The sequence below is a fragment of the Aphelocoma coerulescens genome, unplaced genomic scaffold, assembly GCF_041296385.1.
Source record: "Aphelocoma coerulescens isolate FSJ_1873_10779 unplaced genomic scaffold, UR_Acoe_1.0 HiC_scaffold_175, whole genome shotgun sequence".
In the NCBI taxonomy this organism is placed as follows: domain Eukaryota; kingdom Metazoa; phylum Chordata; class Aves; order Passeriformes; family Corvidae; genus Aphelocoma; species Aphelocoma coerulescens.
In genome coordinates, this window is record NW_027183523.1 from 148,230 (window position 1) to 165,608 (window position 17,379).

The window sequence follows — 17,379 nt, forward strand, 5'->3', positions numbered from 1 at the left end:
GGGGGCTACAGGGGCCTGTAGGGGTCTATAGGGGATGAGGGGGGGCTACAGGGGATGGGGGGGGGCTATAGGGGATGAAGGGGGGCTACAGGGGCCTGTAGGGGTCTATAGGGGATGGGGGGGCTATAGGGGCCTGTAGGGGTCTATAGGGGATGAGGGGGGGTCTATAGGGGCCTGTAGGGGTCTATAGGGGATGGGGGGGCTATAGGGGAGTCTATAGGGGCCTGTAGGGGTCTATAGGGGATGGGGGTCTATAGGGGTGGGGAGTCTATAGGGGGCTGTAGGGGTCTATAGGGGACTGTAGGGGTCTATAGGGGCCCGTAGGGATCTATAGGGGATGAGGAGGGGTCTATAGGGGATGAGGGGGGGGTCTGTAGGGGTCTATAGGGGATGGGGGTCTATAGGGGACCGTAGGGGTCTGTAGGGAACTGTAGGTTTCTATAGGGGATGGGGGTCTATAGGGGACTGTAGGTTTCTATAGGGGATGGGGGGTCTATAGGGGACTGTAGGTTTCTATAGGGGATGGGGGGTCTATAGGGGACTGTAGGTTTCTATAGGGGACTGTAGGTGTCTATAGGGGATGGGGGTCTATAGGGGACTGTAGGGGTCTATAGGGGATGGGGGTCTATAGGGGTGGGGAGTCTATAGGGGGCTGTAGGGGTCTATAGGGGACTGTAGGGGTCTAACGGGGCCCGTAGGGATCTATAGGGGATGAGGAGGGGTCTATAGGGGATGAGGGGGGGTCTGTAGGGGTCTATAGGGGATGGGGGTCTATAGGGGACTGTAGGGGTCTGTAGGGAACTGTAGGTTTCTATAGGGGATGGGGGTCTATAGGGGACTGTAGGTTTCTATAGGGGACTGTAGGTGTCTATAGGGGAGAGCGGATCTATAGGTGACAGAGGCGCTATAGGGGAACGGGATGCGGGAGGGGCTGTAGGAACCTGGGGGCTCCATAGGGGATTGGGGCTCCATAGGGGATTGGGGATCCTTAGGGGATTGGGGCTCCTTAGGGGATTGGGGACTCCATAGGGAATTGGGGGCTCTATAGGGAATTGGGGGCTCCATAGGGGATTGGGGCTCTATAGGGGATTGGGGCTCCATAGGGAATTGGGGCTCCATAGGGAATTGGGGGCTCCATAGGGAATTGGGGCTCTATAGGGGATTGGGGCTCCATAGGGGATTGGGGCTCCATAGGGGATTGGGGGCTCCATAGGGAATTGGGGGCTCCGTAGGGGATTGGGGCTCTATAGGGGATTGGGGGCTCCATAGGGGATTGGGGGCTCCATAGGGGATTGGGGCTCTATAGGGGATTGGGGCTCCATAGGGGATTGGGGCTCTATAGGGGATTGGGGGCTCTATAGGGGATTGGGGCTCCATAGGGAATTGGGGGCTCCATAGGGGATTGGGGGCTCCATAGGGAATTGGGGGGTCCATAGGGGATTGGGGCTCCATAGGGAATTGGGGGCTCCATAGGGAATTGGGGGCTCCATAGGGGATTGGGGCTCCTTAGGGAATTGGGGCTCTGTAGGGAATTGGGGGCTCTATAGGGGATTGGGGGCTCCATAGGGAATTGGGGGCTCCATAGGGGATTGGGGGCTCCATAGGGAATTGGGGGCTCCGTAGGGGATTGGGGGCTCCATAGGGGATTGGGGCTCTATAGGGGATTGGGGCTCCATAGGGGATTGGGGCTCTATAGGGGATTGGGGGCTCCATAGGGGATTGGGGCTCCTTAGGGAATTGGGGCTCTATAGGGAATTGGGGGCTCCATAGGGGATTGGGGGCTCCATAGGGAATTGGGGCTCCATAGGGGATTGGGGCTCCATAGGGGATTGGGGGCTCCATAGGGGATTGGGGGCTCCATAGGGAATTGGGGCTCCATAGGGGATTGGGGCTCCTTAGGGAATTGGGGCTCTGTAGGGGATTGGGGGCTCCATAGGGGATTGGGGCTCCATAGGGAATTGGGGGCTCCATAGGGGATTGGGGCTCCTTAGGGAATTGGGGCTCTGTAGGGGATTGGGGGCTCCATAGGGAATTGGGGGCTCTATAGGGGATTGGGGGCTCCATAGGGAATTGGGGGCTCCATAGGGGATTGGGGGCTCCGTAGGGGATTGGGGCTCTGTAGGGGATTGGGGGCTCCATAGGGAATTGGGGCTCCATAGGGGATTGGGGGCTCCATAGGGAATTGGGGCTCCATAGGGAATTGGGGGCTCCATAGGGGATTGGGGGCTCCATAGGGAATTGGGGGCTCCATAGGGGATTGGGGGCTCCATAGGGAATTGGGGCTCCTTAGGGAATTGGGGGCTCCATAGGGAATTGGGGGCTCCATAGGGGATTGGGGGCTCCATAGGGAATTGGGGGCTCCATAGGGGATTGGGGGCTCCATAGGGAATTGGGGGCTCCATAGGGGATTGGGGGCTCCATAGGGAATTGGGGGCTCCATAGGGGATTGGGGCTCCATAGGGGATTGGGGCTCTATAGGGGATTGGGGCTCCTTAGGGAATTGGGGGCTCCATAGGGGATTGGGGGCTCCATAGGGGATTGGGGGCTCCATAGGGGATTGGGGGCTCTATAGGGGATTGGGGGGTCAGGAATGGGGGCAGGGAGCAAAAGTCCCCCTGGGAGAGAAACCGGGATCGGGAACGGGAATGGGAACAGGAGCGGGAACGGGAACAGGGATGGAAGCGGGAACGGGGACGAGATCGGGAGCAGGAACGGGAATGGGAACGGGAGCAGGAACGGGAGTGGGAACAGGATCGGGGCGGGAACACGGGAACAGGATCGGGAGCGGGAACGGGAGCGGGAGTGGGAACGGGAACGGGATCAGGAACAGGAGTGGGAACGGGAACAGGAATGGGAACAGGAGCGGGAGCGGGAGCGGGAGCGGGAGCGGGAATGGGAACGGGATCGGGAACAGGATCGGGAACGGGAATGGGAACGGGAACGGGATCGGGATCGGGAACAGGATCGGGAACGGGATCGGGAACGGGAACGGGAACAGGATCGGGAACGGGAATGGGAACAGGAGCGGGAGTGGGAGCGGGAGCGGGAACGGGAACGGGATCGGGATCGGGAACAGGATCGGGAACGGGATCGGGAACGGGAACGGGAATGGGAACAGGAGCGGGAACGGGATCGGGAACACGGGAGCAGGAACGGGATCGGGAATGGGAACGGGAGCGGGAGTGGGATCAGGAGCGGGAACATGGGATCGGGAACGGGAGTGGGAATGGGAACGGGAACAGGAATGGGAGCGGGAACGGGAGTGGGAATGGGAACGGGAACACGGGAGCGGGAACAAGAGCGGGAGCGGGAATGGGAACGGGAACACGGGATCGGGAACGGGAGTGGGAACGGGCACGGGAGTGGGAGCGGGAACACGGGAACGGGAGTGGGAGCGGGAACGGGAGTGGGAGCGGGAATGGGATCGGGAGCGGGAATGGGAACGGGAACAGGAATGGGAGCGGGAACGGGAGTGGGAACGGGAGCGGGAACGAGAATGGGAACGGGAGTGGGATCGGGAACACGGGATCGGGAACAGGAGCGGGAGCAGGAACACAGGATCGGGAGCGGGAGTGGGAATGGGATCAGGAGCGGGAATGGGATCAGGAGCAGGAATGGGATCGGGAGCGGGAATGGGAACGGGAACAGGAGTGGGAACGGGATCGGGAGCGGGAACGGGAACACGGCCCTGGTCCGGGGCAGCTCAGGAAGGGAATCCCAGCGGGATCGGGGCGAGCTGGGGCAGCCGGGATCTCGGGGATTTCATGGATTTCATGGATTTCATGGATTTCATGGATTTCGGGGATTTGATTTCTTGGCAGTTCGCGGCTTTCGTTTGTTGGACTCTCGGGGGAGTTTCCCTCCCTCTTTCCATGGATTCCGTCCCTCCCTCTTTCCAAGGATTCCAGGGAGAGATCTCCCCTCCCTCTTTCCATGGATTCCGTCCTTCCCTCCCAGTTTCCCTCCCTCTTTCCACGGATTCCATCCCTCCCTCGGAGTTTCCCTCCCTCTTTCCAAGGATTCCAGGGAGAGATTTCCCCTCCCTCTTTCCCTGTGTTCCGTCCTTCCCTTGGATTCCAGGAAGAATTTCCCTCCCTCTTCCCTTGGATTCCAGGGAGAGTTTCCCTCCCTTTTTCCATGGATTCCATCCTTGGAGATTCCCTCCCTCTTTCCATGGATTCCATCCTTCCCTCGGAGTTTCCCTCCCTCTTTCCCTGGATTCCAGGGAGAGATTTCCCCTCCTTCTTTCCCTGTGTTCCGTCCTTCCCTTGGATTCCAGGAAGAATTTCCCTCCCTCTTTCCCTGGATTCCAGGGAGAGTTTCCCTCCCTTTTTCCCTGGATTCCGTCCTTCCCTCGGAGTTTCCCTCCCTCTTTCCCTGGATTCCGTCCTTCCCTCGGAGTTTCCCTCCCTCTTTCCCTGGATTCCATCCTTCCCTCCCTCTTTCCCCGGATTCCCTCCCTCTCCCGGATCCCGAGGAGATTTCCCCTCCCTCTTTCCCTCGGAATTCAGGGAAGCGTTTCCCTCTTTTCCTTCCCTGGATCCCTCCCTGCCCTTCCCCCTCGCCGGGAATCGCTTCCCGCTCTTCCCACGGAGTTCCCGATCCCAGAAAATCCCGGGATGAGGCTCTTCCCGCTTCCCCTCTCCGTCCTGGGGGAGGGGGCTCAGCCCCCGGGACCCCCCCCCCCCCAATCCTTCGATGGGATCAGGGAATTTTCTCCTCCTGATTCCCGGGGGCCACGGGAACCTTTGGGATGCTCATCCCAGAAATAAACCCCAAAACAGAGCCCGAAAATGAATCCCCCAAAAATAAACCCCGGAATAAACCCCAAAAAATAAACCCCCCAAAAAACCGCCCCAAAATAAATCCCCCGAAAAACCCGAAATAAACCCCAAAATAAATCCCCGAAGAAACCCCCCCAAAAAAAAAACCCAAAAATAAATCCCCCCAAAAAACCCGAAATAAACCCCGAAATAAGCCCCGAAGTAAACCCCCACAAACCCCCCAAATAAACCCCCCAAATAAACCCCCCCCGTCCCTGGGCACCCCGCTGATGGGGACCCCCGTCCCTGGGGACCCCCCCTTGATGGGGACCCCCCCCTTCCTAGGGCCCCCCCCTTGATGGGGATCCCCCCTTGAGACCCCCCCCTTGATGGGGACCCCCCTTTTCCTAGGGACCCCCCCGTTCCTGGGGACCCCCTTGATGGGGACCCCCCCTTGAGACCCCCCCCCCTTGTGGGGACCCCCCCTTGATGGGGCCCCCCCCTTGATGGGGCCCCCCGTCCCTGGGGACCCCCTTGATGGGGCCCCCCCCTTGATGGGGACCCCCCCTTCCTAGGGACCCCCCCCTTGATGGGGACCCCCCCTTGAGACCCTCCCCCTTGATGGGGGCCCCCCCCCTTCTTAGGGACCCCCCCCTTGATGGGCCCCCCCCCTTCCTAGGGCCCCCCCCCTTGATGGGGACCCCCCCTTGAGACCCCCCCCTTGATGGGGACCCCCTTCCTAGGGACCCCCCCTCCCTGGGGACCCCCCCCTTGATGGGGACCCCCCCTTGAGACCCCCCCCTTGATGGGGACCCCCTTGATGGGGCCCCCCCCCTCCCTGGGGACCCCCCCTGGATGGGGGCCCCCCCTTGATGGAGCCCCCCCCCTTTTCTAGGGACCCCCCCCGTCCCTGGGGACCGCCTTGATGGGGACCCCCTCTTGAGACCTCCCCCCCTTGATGGGGACCCCCCTTCCTAGGGACCCCCCCCTTGATGGGGACCCCCCCCTTTCTAAGGACCCCCCCCTTGATGGGGCCCCCCCTTGATGGGGCCCCCCCCCTTGACACCCCCCCTTGATGGGGACCCCCTTCCTAGGGCCCCCCCCTTGATGGGGACCCCCTTCCTAGGGACCCCCCCCTCCCTGGGGACCCCCCCTTGATGGGGACCCCCCCTTGAGACCCCCCCCCTTGATGGGGCCCCCCCCTTTCCTAGGGACCCCCCCCGTCCCTGGGGACCGCCTTGATGGGGACCCCCTCTTGAGACCCCCCCCCCTTGATGGGCCCCCCCCCTTCCTAGGGACCCCCCCCCTTGATGAGGACCCCCCTTTCTAAGGACCCCCCCTTGATGGGGCCTCCCCCTTGATGGGGCCCCCCCTTGATGGGGACCCCCCTTCCTAGGGACCCCCCCCTTGATGGGGACCCCCTCTTGAGACCGCCCCTTGATGGGGGCCCCCCCCCTTCTTAGGGACCCCCCCCCTTGATGGGCCCCCCCCTTCCTAGGGACCCCCCCTTGATGGGGACCCCCCTTCCTAGGGACCCCCCCCTTGATGGGGACCCCCCCTTTCTAGGGACCCCCCCTTGATGGGGACCCCCGTCCCTGGGGACCCCCTTGATGGGGACCCCCTCTTGAGACCCCCCCCCCTTGATGGGCCCCCCCCCTTCCTAGGGACCCCCCCCCTTGATGGGGCCCCCCCCTTGAGACCCCCCCTTGATGGGGACCCCCTTTCTAGGGACCCCCCCTTGATGGGGATCCCCCCTTGAGACCCCCCCTTGATGGGGACCCCCTTCCTAAGGACCCCCCCCTTGATGGGGACCCCTCCTTGATGGGGCCCCCCTTTCCTAGGGACCCCCCCGTCCCTGGGGACCGCCTTGATGGGGACCCCCTCTTGAGACCCCCCCCCTTGATGGGGACCCCCTTCCTAGGGACCCCCCCCTTGATGGGGACCCCCCTTCCTAGGGACCCCCCCCCTTGATGGGGCCCCCCCCTTTCTAAGACCCCCCCTTGATGGGGCCTCCCCCTTGAGACCCCCCCTTGATGGGGACCCCCCTTCCTAGGGACCCCCCCTTGATGGGGACCCCCCCTCCCTGGGGACCCCCCCTTGATGGGCCCCCCCCCTTCCTAGGGACCCCCCCCTCCCTGGGGACCCCCCTCGATGGGGGCGGGGTGTGGTGGGGGGGGGGGTGCAGGAGGTCGAGGACCCCCCCTCCCCCCGCCCCCCCCGGGCCGGGCTGGGTTCCCACAGAGCGGGAATTTGGGCGGGAATTCGGGCGGGAAAATGAGGGGAAAAAACGTGGAAAGGGCGAGAATTTGGGGGGGGGGGGGGGGGGGGAGGGGGGGGTTTGGACCTTCCTGATCCCGTTCTGGGACCGACCCCCCCCCCCCCCCCCCAAAAAAATAAAATCCCCGGGGGGGGAGGGGAGGGGAGGGGAGGGGGGGGAGGAGCCGGAGCTCGTTCACACGGCCCTGGCCGCTCCCAAAAAATCCCCCGGGGCCTTTGGAGCCGGGATAAAAATAGCCCGGGCAGCTGGAAAATGTGACAAAGCCCCTTTTCCCCCCCAAAAATACCTCCCGGGAAGGGGGGAGGGAAGGTTGGGGGAGGGGAGGGGGGGGGTCTCGGGGGTCGCGACACCGCTGACCCCTCCCCGTGTGTTCCCCCCCCCCCCCAGGATCCCCCAAGGGCGTCGCCCCTTTTGGATTTGGGGTTGATTTGGGGTTCCCCCCCCATATTTTGGGGTTCGGGGGGGGTCCCCAAGAAGGGTCCCCCCTAGAGGACCCCCCAAAACCACCCAGGACCCCTCGGAGGGGTCGCTCAGCACGAACTGGGGACCCCAAAACACCCTCAGGACACCCCAAAAATCCCCCGAAGCTGCCCAGGGGCGGCAGCTGGGTGATGATGCTCGGCTGGGTGCGATGTGGGGTGCGATGTCGGCGATAGGGGGTTCAATATTGGCGATATTGGTTCAATATTGGCGATAGGGGGTTCAATATTGGCGATATTGGGTGCGGTATCGGCGATATTTGGTGCAGTATCGGCGATAGGGGGTTCAATATCGGCGATATTGGTTCAATATTGGCGATATTGGTTCAATATTGGCGATATTGGGTGTGGTATCGGCGATAGGGGGTTCAATATTGGTGATATTGGTTCAATATTGGCGATATTGGGTGCGCTATCGGCGATAGGGGGTTCAATATCGGCGATATTGGTTCAATATTGGCGATAGGGGGTTCAATATTGGTGATATTGGTTCAATATTGGCGATATTGGTTCAATATTGGCGATAGGGGGTTCAATATTGGCGATATTGGGTGCGGTATCGGCGATATTGGGTGCGGTATCGGCGATAGGGGGTTCAATATTGGCGATATTGGTTCAATATTGGCGATATTGGTTCAATATTGGCGATAGGGGGTTCAATATTGGCGATATTGGGTGCGGTATCGGCGATATTGGGTGCGCTATCGGCGATAGGGGGTTCAATATCGGCGATATTGGTTCAATATTGGCGATATTGGTTCAATATTGGCAATATTGGTTCAATATCAGCGATATGGGGTGCGGTGTCGGCGATAGGGGGTTCGTTCCCTCCGATATGGGGTGCAGTCCCTGGGATTTGGGGTTCAGTGCCTGCGATGTGGGGTTCGGCCTGTCCTATATCGGGGCTCCGTCCCCTCCGATATTGGGGTTCAATCTCCTCGATATCGGGGTCACTCCCTGGGATTTGGGGTCAGTCCCCCCGAAATTTGGGTTCAATCTCCCCGGTTCTGGGTCATTCCCTGGGATTTGGGGTCACTCCCTGGGATTTGGGGTCACTCCCTGCGCTATGGGGTCACTCTCTCCGCTATGGGGTCACTCCCTGGGATTTGGGGTCACTCTCTCCTCTATGGGGTCACTCCCCGGTCCCGGGGTCACTCCCTGGGATTTGGGGTCACTCCCTGCGCTATGGGGTCACTCCCCGCCCTCCCGGGGTCACTCCCTGGGATTTGGGGTCACTCTCTCCTCTATGGGGTCACTCCCCGGTCCCGGGGTCACTCCCTGGGATTTGGGGTCACTCCCTGCGCTATGGGGTCACTCCCTGCGCTATGGGGTCACTCCCCGCCCTCCCGGGGTCACTCCCTGGGATTTGGGGTCACTCCCTCCGCTATGGGGTCACTCCCTGGGATTTGGGGTCACTCCCTCCTCTATGGGGTCACTCCCTCCGCTATGGGGTCACTCCCTGGGATTTGGGGTCACTCCCTGCGCTATGGGGTCACTCCCCGCCTTCCCGGGGTCACTCCCTGGGATTTGGGGTCACCCTCTCCGCTATGGGGTCACTCTCTCCGCTATGGGGTCACTCCCTGGGATTTGGGGTCACTCTCTCCTCTATGGGGTCACTCCCCGGTCCCGGGGTCACTCCCTGGGATTTGGGGTCACTCCCTGCGCTATGGGGTCACTCCCTGCGCTATGGGGTCACTCCCTGGGATTTGGGGTCACTCTCTCCTCTATGGGGTCACTCCCCGGTCCCGGGGTCACTCCCTGGGATTTGGGGTCACTCCCCAGTCCCGGGGTCACTCCCTGGGATTTGGGGTCACTCCCTGGGATTTGGGGTCACTCTGTCCGCTATGGGGTCACTCCCCGCCCTCCCGGGGTCACTCCCTGGGATTTGGGGTCACTCCCTGGGATTTGGGGTCGCTCCCTCCGCTATGGGGTCACTCCCCGCCCTCCCGGGGTCACTCCCTGGGATTTGGGGTCGCTCCCTCCGCTATGGGGTCACTCCCCGCCCTCCCGGGCCCGCCCCCGCCCAGCCCCACCCCGGGGTGGGGTCTCCGGGGGTTTCCCCGGTTCTGCGGGCGGGGCCGGGGCCGGGCCCCCCCCCCCGGGAGCTCCGGGGCTCCTCCCGCGGGCGGCGGCGGCGCCGGGAGCGCGGGGATGGCGGGGTCCGGGTGCCGCTGCCGGTGGCTACCGCGGCTGGCCCTGTGGCTACCGCGGCTGGCCCTGTGGCTACCGTGGCTCGCCCTGTGGCTACCGGCGGCCGCCGCCTTCAACCTGGACGGGAGCAGCCCCGTGCTGAAGGACGGGGAGCGGGGCAGCCTCTTCGGGGCGGCCGTGGCGCTGCACCGGCAGCTCAGCCCCGAACCCGCCGGGTGGTGAGTGCGGGGTCCCGGGGGGTCGCGGGGGACCCCCGGGAATGGGGGGGGAGAGGGGAGCGGAGCTGGGAGCGCCGGGGCTGGGGGGATCCTATTGCCGGGATTTGGGGGGGATCGGGATCGCCGGGAATGGGGGATCCTATTGCCGGGATTTGGGGGAGATCCTATTGCCGGGATTTGGGGGAGATCCTATTGCCGGGATTTGGGGGGGATCGGGACCACCGGGGCTGGGGGGATCCTATTGCCGGGATTTGGGGGAGATCCTATTGCCGGGATTTGGGGGGGATCGGGACCGCCGGGAATGGGGGATCCTATTGCCGGGATTTGGGGGGGGATCGGGACCGCCGGGAATGGGGGAGATCCTATTGCCGGGATTTGGGGGGGATCGGGATCGCCGGGAATGGGGGGATCCTATTGCCGGGATTTGGGGGGGGATCGGGACCGCCGGGAATGGGGGGATCCTATTGTCGGGATTTGGGGGGGATCGGGACCCCTGAGGTTGAGGGGATCCTATTACCGGGATTTGGGGGGGATCGGGACCCCCGGGAATGGGGGGAATCCTATTACCGGGATTTGGGGGATCGGGACCCCCAGGGTTGGGGGATCCTTTTGCCGTGATTTGGGGGGGATCAGGACCCCCGGGGTTGGGGGGATCCTATTACCGGGATTTAGGGGGATCGGGACCCCCGGGGCTGGGGGCACGCGACCCCCGGGAATGGATCTGGGGTCGCCGGGAGCCGCGGGGATGGGGAGAGCAGGAGCGCCGGGAATTTGGGCTTGGGGAGAGACCGGGATGCTCCCCCGGGATTTGGGGGGTTCGGGATCGCCGGGAGCCGCGGGGAGGGGGGCGACCGGGACCCCCAGAACCGACCGCAGCGCGCTGCAGACCTAGGGGACGGTGACAGAAGGGACAGCGACGGGAGGGCCAGTGCCAGGACGGACAGGGCCAGTGCCAGCACGGACAGGGCCAGTGCCAGGCCGCCTGCGCGGCCCGGGATTATTCAGCATTAGCGGGGGAGGGGGGTTTTGGGGGGGGGCTCGGGGGGCGAGCGCTGCCCTGGGCGCAGCCTCGGGGTGCTCGGCTGGAGGGACCCCCCCCCGGCCGGGCCCCCCCCGGGCCGTGCCCGCCGCCTCCCCTGCGCCCGCCGGTCCCTGCGGCGAACGCCCACCCGCGACTGCTGGCCACGGCCCCGTGTCCTCTGTCCCCGTGTCCCCCAGTCCCCCGTGTCCCTCTGTCCCCGTGTCGCCCGTGTCCCTCTGTCCCCGTGTCGCCCGTGTCCCCCTTTCCCCGTGTCCCCCTGTCCCCCCTGTCCCCCGTGTCCCCCGTGTCCCCCGTGTCCCCCGTGCCCCCCTGTCCCCGTGTCCCCCAGTCCCCCGTGTCCCTCTGTCCCCGTGTCCCCCAGTCCCCCGTGTCCCTCTGTCCCCCAGTCCCCCGTGTCCCCCTGTGTCCCCCCGTGTCCCCCTGTCCCCCTGTCCCCGTGTCCCCGTGTCCCCGTGTCCCCCTGTCCCCGTGCCCCCGTCCCCCTGTCCCCCGTGTCCCCCGTGTCCCCGTGCCCCCCTGTCCCCCGTGTCCCCTGTGCCCCTCTGTCCCCGTGTCCCCCTGTCCCCCTGTCCCCCTGTCCCCCGTGTCCCCTGTGCCCCTCTGTCCCCGTGTCCCCGTGTCCCCGTGTCCCCCAGTCCCCGTGTCCCCGTGCCCCCTGTCCCCGTGTCCCCGTGTCCCCCTATCCCCGTGTCCCCCCTGTCCCCATGTCCCCCCCGACATCCCCCGGGGCTCTCGGGCCACTGCCGGGGGTCTCAGCCATGGGGACCCCCGGGGCGGGCAGGTCAGAGCGCGCTGTCACCCGCGTGTCCCCACCCCTCGCCGCCGCCCCGGTGCCCTCCGGCCCCCCCCCCCGCCAGCCCGGTGTCGCCGCTGTCGCCGCTCTGTCGCAGCGCTCCCGCCCGCGCCGCGTTCTTGGCACCGAGGGCGGCTTTGGCCGCCGGTGCCCGGTGCAGGTGTTGGCGCTGGGCTCGGCTCCACCGACGCGGCCCCGGTGTCCCCTGCCTGTCCCCTGCCTGTCCCCTGCCTGTCCCCGGCGAGGCTCGGGCCGGCCTTGTCCCCCTGTCCCCTCGCAGGGTGCCCTGGCCCGGCTCCGTGGGGCACCCGCTGCCTCCGTGTCCTCCCTCCTTTTTTGGACATGTTGCTGCGGGGTTATTTTGAGTGAATTCCAGTTTATTTTTACCGGCTCTGCCTCCCTGCCACCCCCCGGGGCTCCGCCGTGTCCCCTGGCCACCGTCACCCCGGGCAGAGGGGCCGGGGGTGGCCGCGAGCTCCCCGTGGCCACCGAAGAGCCGCGGGTGGCACCGCGCCGGTCCCACGGGGGGAACTCCCCGCGTCCCTTCCTGAGGCTCTGGGTGGGGGCCAGGGGGTGTTTGAGGGGGGGGGTCCCGGCTGTGTCACCTCCCTGTCCCCACGCGTGTCGCGAGCTGCGGCTGAGACCGGCAGCGGCGCCGGGGCAGCAGCTGCTCGCCCGGGCTGGCACCGCGCTGGGCACAGCTGCGCGGGGGTGGCACAGCTGCGCGGGGGTCCCGGGGTGAGACGGGGGTGTTGGGGGCGTTCTGTGAAGCCGCCCCCCCCCCCCCTCCCCCAGACCCTGACGGGGGTCCCTGCCCTGTGCCAGGCTGCTCGTGGGAGCCCCCCAAGCGCTGGCACTGCCCGGCCAAGGCGCCAACCGCACCGGGGGTCTCTTCGCCTGCCCGCTGACCGCCGAGCTCTCCGACTGCTGGCGGGTGCCCATCGATGAGGGAGGTGAGCTGTGACCCGGGGACGGGGACGGGGGGGGGGTCCCGGCGCGGTTTCCCGGCGGGGCTGACCCGTCCCCGTGCCCACCAGTGGACCCAGAACGGGAGAGCAAAGAGAACCAGTGGCTGGGGGTCAGCGTGAAGAGCCAAGGGCCCGGCGGCAAGATCGTGGTGAGCGCGTGGTGGGGGGGGTGGGACCGGCGGCCTCGAGGAGGGGGCTCCCGGCTCGCTGTGACCCCCTCGGGTGCCCCCCCAGACCTGCGCCCACCGGTACGAGGTGCGGCACCGCGTGCGGCAGCCGCTGGAGACGCGCGACGTGATCGGGCGCTGCTTCGTGCTGAGCCAGGACCTGCGCGTCCGCGACGAGCTGGACGGCGGCGAGTGGAAGTTCTGCGAGGGGCGACCGCAGGGCCACGAACGCTTCGGCACCTGCCAGCAGGGCCTGGCGGCCGCCTTCAGCCCCAACCGCCGCTACGTCCTGCTCGGGGCGCCCGGCACCTACAACTGGAAGGGTGAGGGGCGCTGGGACCCCTGCCACGGTGGGGGTTTGGGGGTGTGAGGAGGGTGGCACCTAGAGCTGGAAGGGTGAGGGGCGCTGGGACCCCTGCCACGGTGGGGGTTTGGGGGTGTGAGGAGGGTGGCACCTAGAGCTGGAAGGGTGAGGGGCGCTGGGACCCCTGCCACGGTGGGGGTTTGGGGGTGTGAGGGGTGAAGCAACTACAGGTGGAAGGGTGAGGGGCGCTGAGACCCCTCCCAGTGAGGGTTTGGGGGTGTGAGGGGTGAAGCACCCATAATTGGGAGGGTGAGGGGCGCTGGGACCCCTGCCAGTGCGGGTTTGGGGGTGTGAGGGGGGTGGCACCTACAGCTGGAAGGGTGAGGGGCGCTGAGACCCCTCCCACGGTGGGGGTTTGGGGGTGTGAGGGGTGAAGCAACTACAGGTGGAAGGGTGAGGGGCGCTGGGACCCCTCCCACGGTGGGGGTTTGGGGGTGTGAGGGGTGAAGCAACTACAGGTGGAAGGGTGAGGGGCGCTGAGACCCCTCCCAGTGCGGGTTTGGGGGTGTGAGGGGTGAAGCACCCATAATTGGGAGGGTGAGGGGCGCTGAGACCCCTCCCAGTGAGGGTTTGGGGGTGTGAGGGGTGAAGCACCCATAATTGGGAAGGGTGAGGGGCTGCTGAGACCCCTCCCACGGTGGGGGTTTGGGGGTGTGAGGGGTGAAGCACCCATAATTGGGAAGGGTGAGGGGCGCTGGGACCCCTCCCAGTGCGGGTTTGGGGGTGTGAGGGGTGAAGCACCCATAATTGGGAGGGTGAGGGGCGCTGGGACCCCTCCCAGTGAGGGTTTGGGGGTCTGGGTGGGTGTTGCTGCTCCGAGACCCCCAGCACCTACAGCTGGAAGGGTGAGGGGCGCTGGGACCCCTCCCAGTGCGGGTTTGGGGGTGTGAGGGGGTGGCACCTAGAGCTGGAAGGGTGAGGGGCGCTGGGACCCCTCCCACGGTGGGGGTTTGGGGGTGTGAGGGGGGTGGCACCCATAATTGGGAAGGGTGAGGGGCGCTGGGACCCCTCCCAGTGCGGGTTTGGGGGTGTGAGGGGTGAAGCACCCATAATTGGGAAGGGTGAGGGGCGCTGGGACCCCTCCCAGTGAGGGTTTGGGGGTGTGAGGGGTGAAGTACCCATAATTGGGAAGGATGAGGGGCGCTGGGACCCCTCCCAGTGAGGGTTTGGGGGTGTGAGGGGTGAAGCAACTACAGGTGGAAGGGTGAGGGGCGCTGAGACCCCTCCCAGTGAGGGTTTGGGGGTGTGAGGGGGTGGCACCTACAGCTGGAAGGGTGAGGGGCGCTGGGACCCCTCCCAGTGAGGGTTTGGGGGTGTGAGGGGGGTGGTACCCACAGCTGGAAGGGTGAGGGGCGCTGGGACCCCTCCCAGTGCGGGTTTGGGGGTCTGGGTGGGTGTTGCTGCTCCGAGACCCTCAGCACCTAGAGCTGGGAGGGTGAGGGGCGCTGGGACCCCTCCCAGTGCGGGTTTGGGGGTGTGAGGGGGGTGGCACCTAGAGCTGGAAGGGTGAGGGGCGCTGGGACCCCTGCCAGTGCGGGTTTGGGGGTGTGAGGGGTGAAGCACCCATAATTGGGAGGGTGAGGGGCTGCTGAGACCCCTCCCACGATGGGGTAAAGAGGGTGCTCAGGGCTGCCCCGGGGAGGGGGCGTGTGGGGCGCACCTGCCCGGGTTTGGGGGGGGGGGCCAGGTGTGTGCAGATGTGGAGGTGCTCAAGCAGAGCTCCCTGGAGCACGAGGGGTCCCCTCAGTGTCCCTGGGGGTCCCCATGTCCCCCTCACCCTGGGGAAGGGGTCCCGGCTCAAGCAGAGCTCCCTGGAGCTCTCGGTGTCCCCACGCCCCCTCCCCCCTTCACCTGGGGAGGGGTCCCTGCCCATGGATCTGCTCAGTCCGAGCTCCCCGGAGCTCGAGGGTCTCTGGAGGGTCCCCACGGTGTCCCCGCTGTCCCCCCCGGGCCCCGCAGGGACCCTGCGCGTGGAGCAGCTCAACCAGAGCTCCCTGGACCTGCTGCGCCTCGACGCCGGCCCCTTCGAAGCGGGGGGGGAGAAGGACCAGGACCCCTCGCTCATCCCCGTGCCCGCCAACAGCTACTTCGGTACGGGGGGGGGGGGGGGGGGGCCCGGCCCGGGGGACCCCCCCTACCCCCCCACGGCAGCCGCGGCCCCTCCCCGAGCCCCCGAGCCCTCCCCCCCCCCCTGACGCCCCCTCCCCCTGTCTCTGTCGCGGTGGCAGGGCTGCTCTTTGTGACAAACATTGAGAGCGCGACCCCCGACCAGAGGGTCTTCCGGACCCCCCAGCCCGGCGAGAGGGTCCCCGGCGCGGCCGCGGACGTGGCGCACAATTCCTACCTGGGTTCGTGCGTGCCACGCGCGTGCCACGCGTGTGCCGCACCTGCGTGCCGCACCTGCGTGCCACCTGTGTGCCACCTGTGTGACCCTCCTCCCCGTGCCGTGTCCCCCGCGGGCGTGGCGGGGACCCCACGGGGGTCCTGCGGGCACACGCGTGTGGCGCGCCGTGTCCTGGCACGCGTGTCCTCTCGGCGGGGGTGTCCCCCACGGCCCTCTCTCACCTGTGGACACGGGGGTCACCTGTACGGACACGCTCACCTGTGTCACCTGTACACTCGTGTGTCCCTCCCCCGGACGCACGTCCCCAGCCCAGGGTGGCACATTGGTGTCGCCAAACACGCCCCTGGCTCTCCACTCGTGTCCCCTCCCGGACACAGGTCGCCCCCCTGCCTCCCGTGTCCCCAGACACGCCCCTGTCCCCACGCGTGTCAGCCCCGCGCACACGCAGCCCCGCACGCGTGTGGCCGCAACGCCCCCCGCCCCTCTTGTGGCTGTGAGCCCCCGGCCCCTGTCCCCGGCCCTGTGTCACCGGCCCCTGTCCCCCCCGTCCTTGTCCCCCTCATCCCTGTGCCCCCATCCCTGTCCCCCTTCCCTGTCCCCCATCCCTGTCCCCCCTTCCCAGTCCCCCCATCCCTGTCCCCCACTCCTGTCCGCCCCTTCCCTGTCCCCCATCCCTGTCCCCCATCCCTGTCCCCCATCCCTGTCTCCCCCTTCCCTGTCCCCCATCCCGGTCCCCCCATCCCTGTCCCCCTTCCCTGTCCCCCATCCCTGTCCCCCATCCCTGTCCCCCCCGTCCCTGTCCACCCCTTCCCTGTCCCCCCAACTCCTGTCCCCCATCCCTGTCTCCCCCTTCCCTGTCCCCCACTCCTGTCCCCCCATCCCTGTCCCCCCATCCCTGTCCCCTCATCCCGGTCCCCCCATCCCTGTCCCCCATCCCTGTCCCCCATCCCTGTCCCCCTTCCCTGTCCCCCGTCCCTGCACCCCTTCCATGTCCCCCCTTCCCTGTCCCCACCACTCCTGTCCCCCCCATCCCAGTCCCCCCATCCCGGTCCCCCCCATCCCTGTCCCCTCATCCCGGTCCCCCCATCCCTGTCCCCCATCCCTGTCCCCCCATCCCTGTCCCCCCTTCCCTGTCCCCCACTCCTGTCCCCCCATCCCTGTCCCCCCTTCTCTGTCCCCCCCATCCCAGTCCCCCCATCCCAGTCCCCCCATTCCTGTCCCCCCATCCCTGTCCCCCCTTCCCTGTCCCCCACTCCTGTCCCCCCCATCCCAGTCCCCCATCCCTGTCCCCCATCCCTGTCCCCATCCCTGTCCCCCCACTCCTGTCCCTCATCCCTGTCCCCTCATCCCTGTCCCCCATCCCTGTCCCCCCCACTCCAGTCCCCCCATCCCTGTCCCCCATCCCTGTCCCGTGTCCCGTCGCTGTGCCAGGGCTGTGTTGGGGACACCGCCAAGCTTGGGGGGGGGGGCTCACAGAGCTTTTGGAGGGGCTCACAGAGCTTTGGGGGGGGTCACAAAGCTTGGAGGGGGCTCACAAAGCTTGGGGGGGCTCACAGAGCTTTGGGGGAGGGGGGATCCCAAAGCCTGGCGTGTCCCCACACCCCCCGTGTCCCCGCTTGTCCCCCCCGGTGATGTGTTTGCATGGGGGGTGGGGGGGGGAGGTGTGCATGGATTGAGGGGGGGGGCTGGAGCCTGGCTGGGGGGGCTTGGGGGGGGCTCGGGGGGCTGCTCACGACAACCACTGCACGTGGGGAGGGGGCTCTGCTCTGGATTTTGCTGCTTTGGCCCCCAAATTCTGCCCTTTTCCCTCCC

At 66.5% G+C, this 17,379-nt stretch overlaps 1 protein-coding gene across 1 annotated transcript in view; it reads left to right on the forward strand.

Moving 5' to 3' along the window:
* The first annotated feature begins 9,671 nt into the window (after positions 1 to 9,671).
* Positions 9,672 to 17,379, forward strand: part of ITGA7 (integrin subunit alpha 7) — a 36,267-nt gene continuing 28,559 nt past the window's right edge. The window contains 5 exon segments of the mRNA XM_068998802.1: positions 9,672 to 9,889; positions 12,550 to 12,677; positions 12,762 to 12,841; positions 12,927 to 13,182; positions 15,183 to 15,314. Coding sequence (XP_068854903.1) covers positions 9,672 to 9,889; positions 12,550 to 12,677; positions 12,762 to 12,841; positions 12,927 to 13,182; positions 15,183 to 15,314 — 814 coding nt within the window.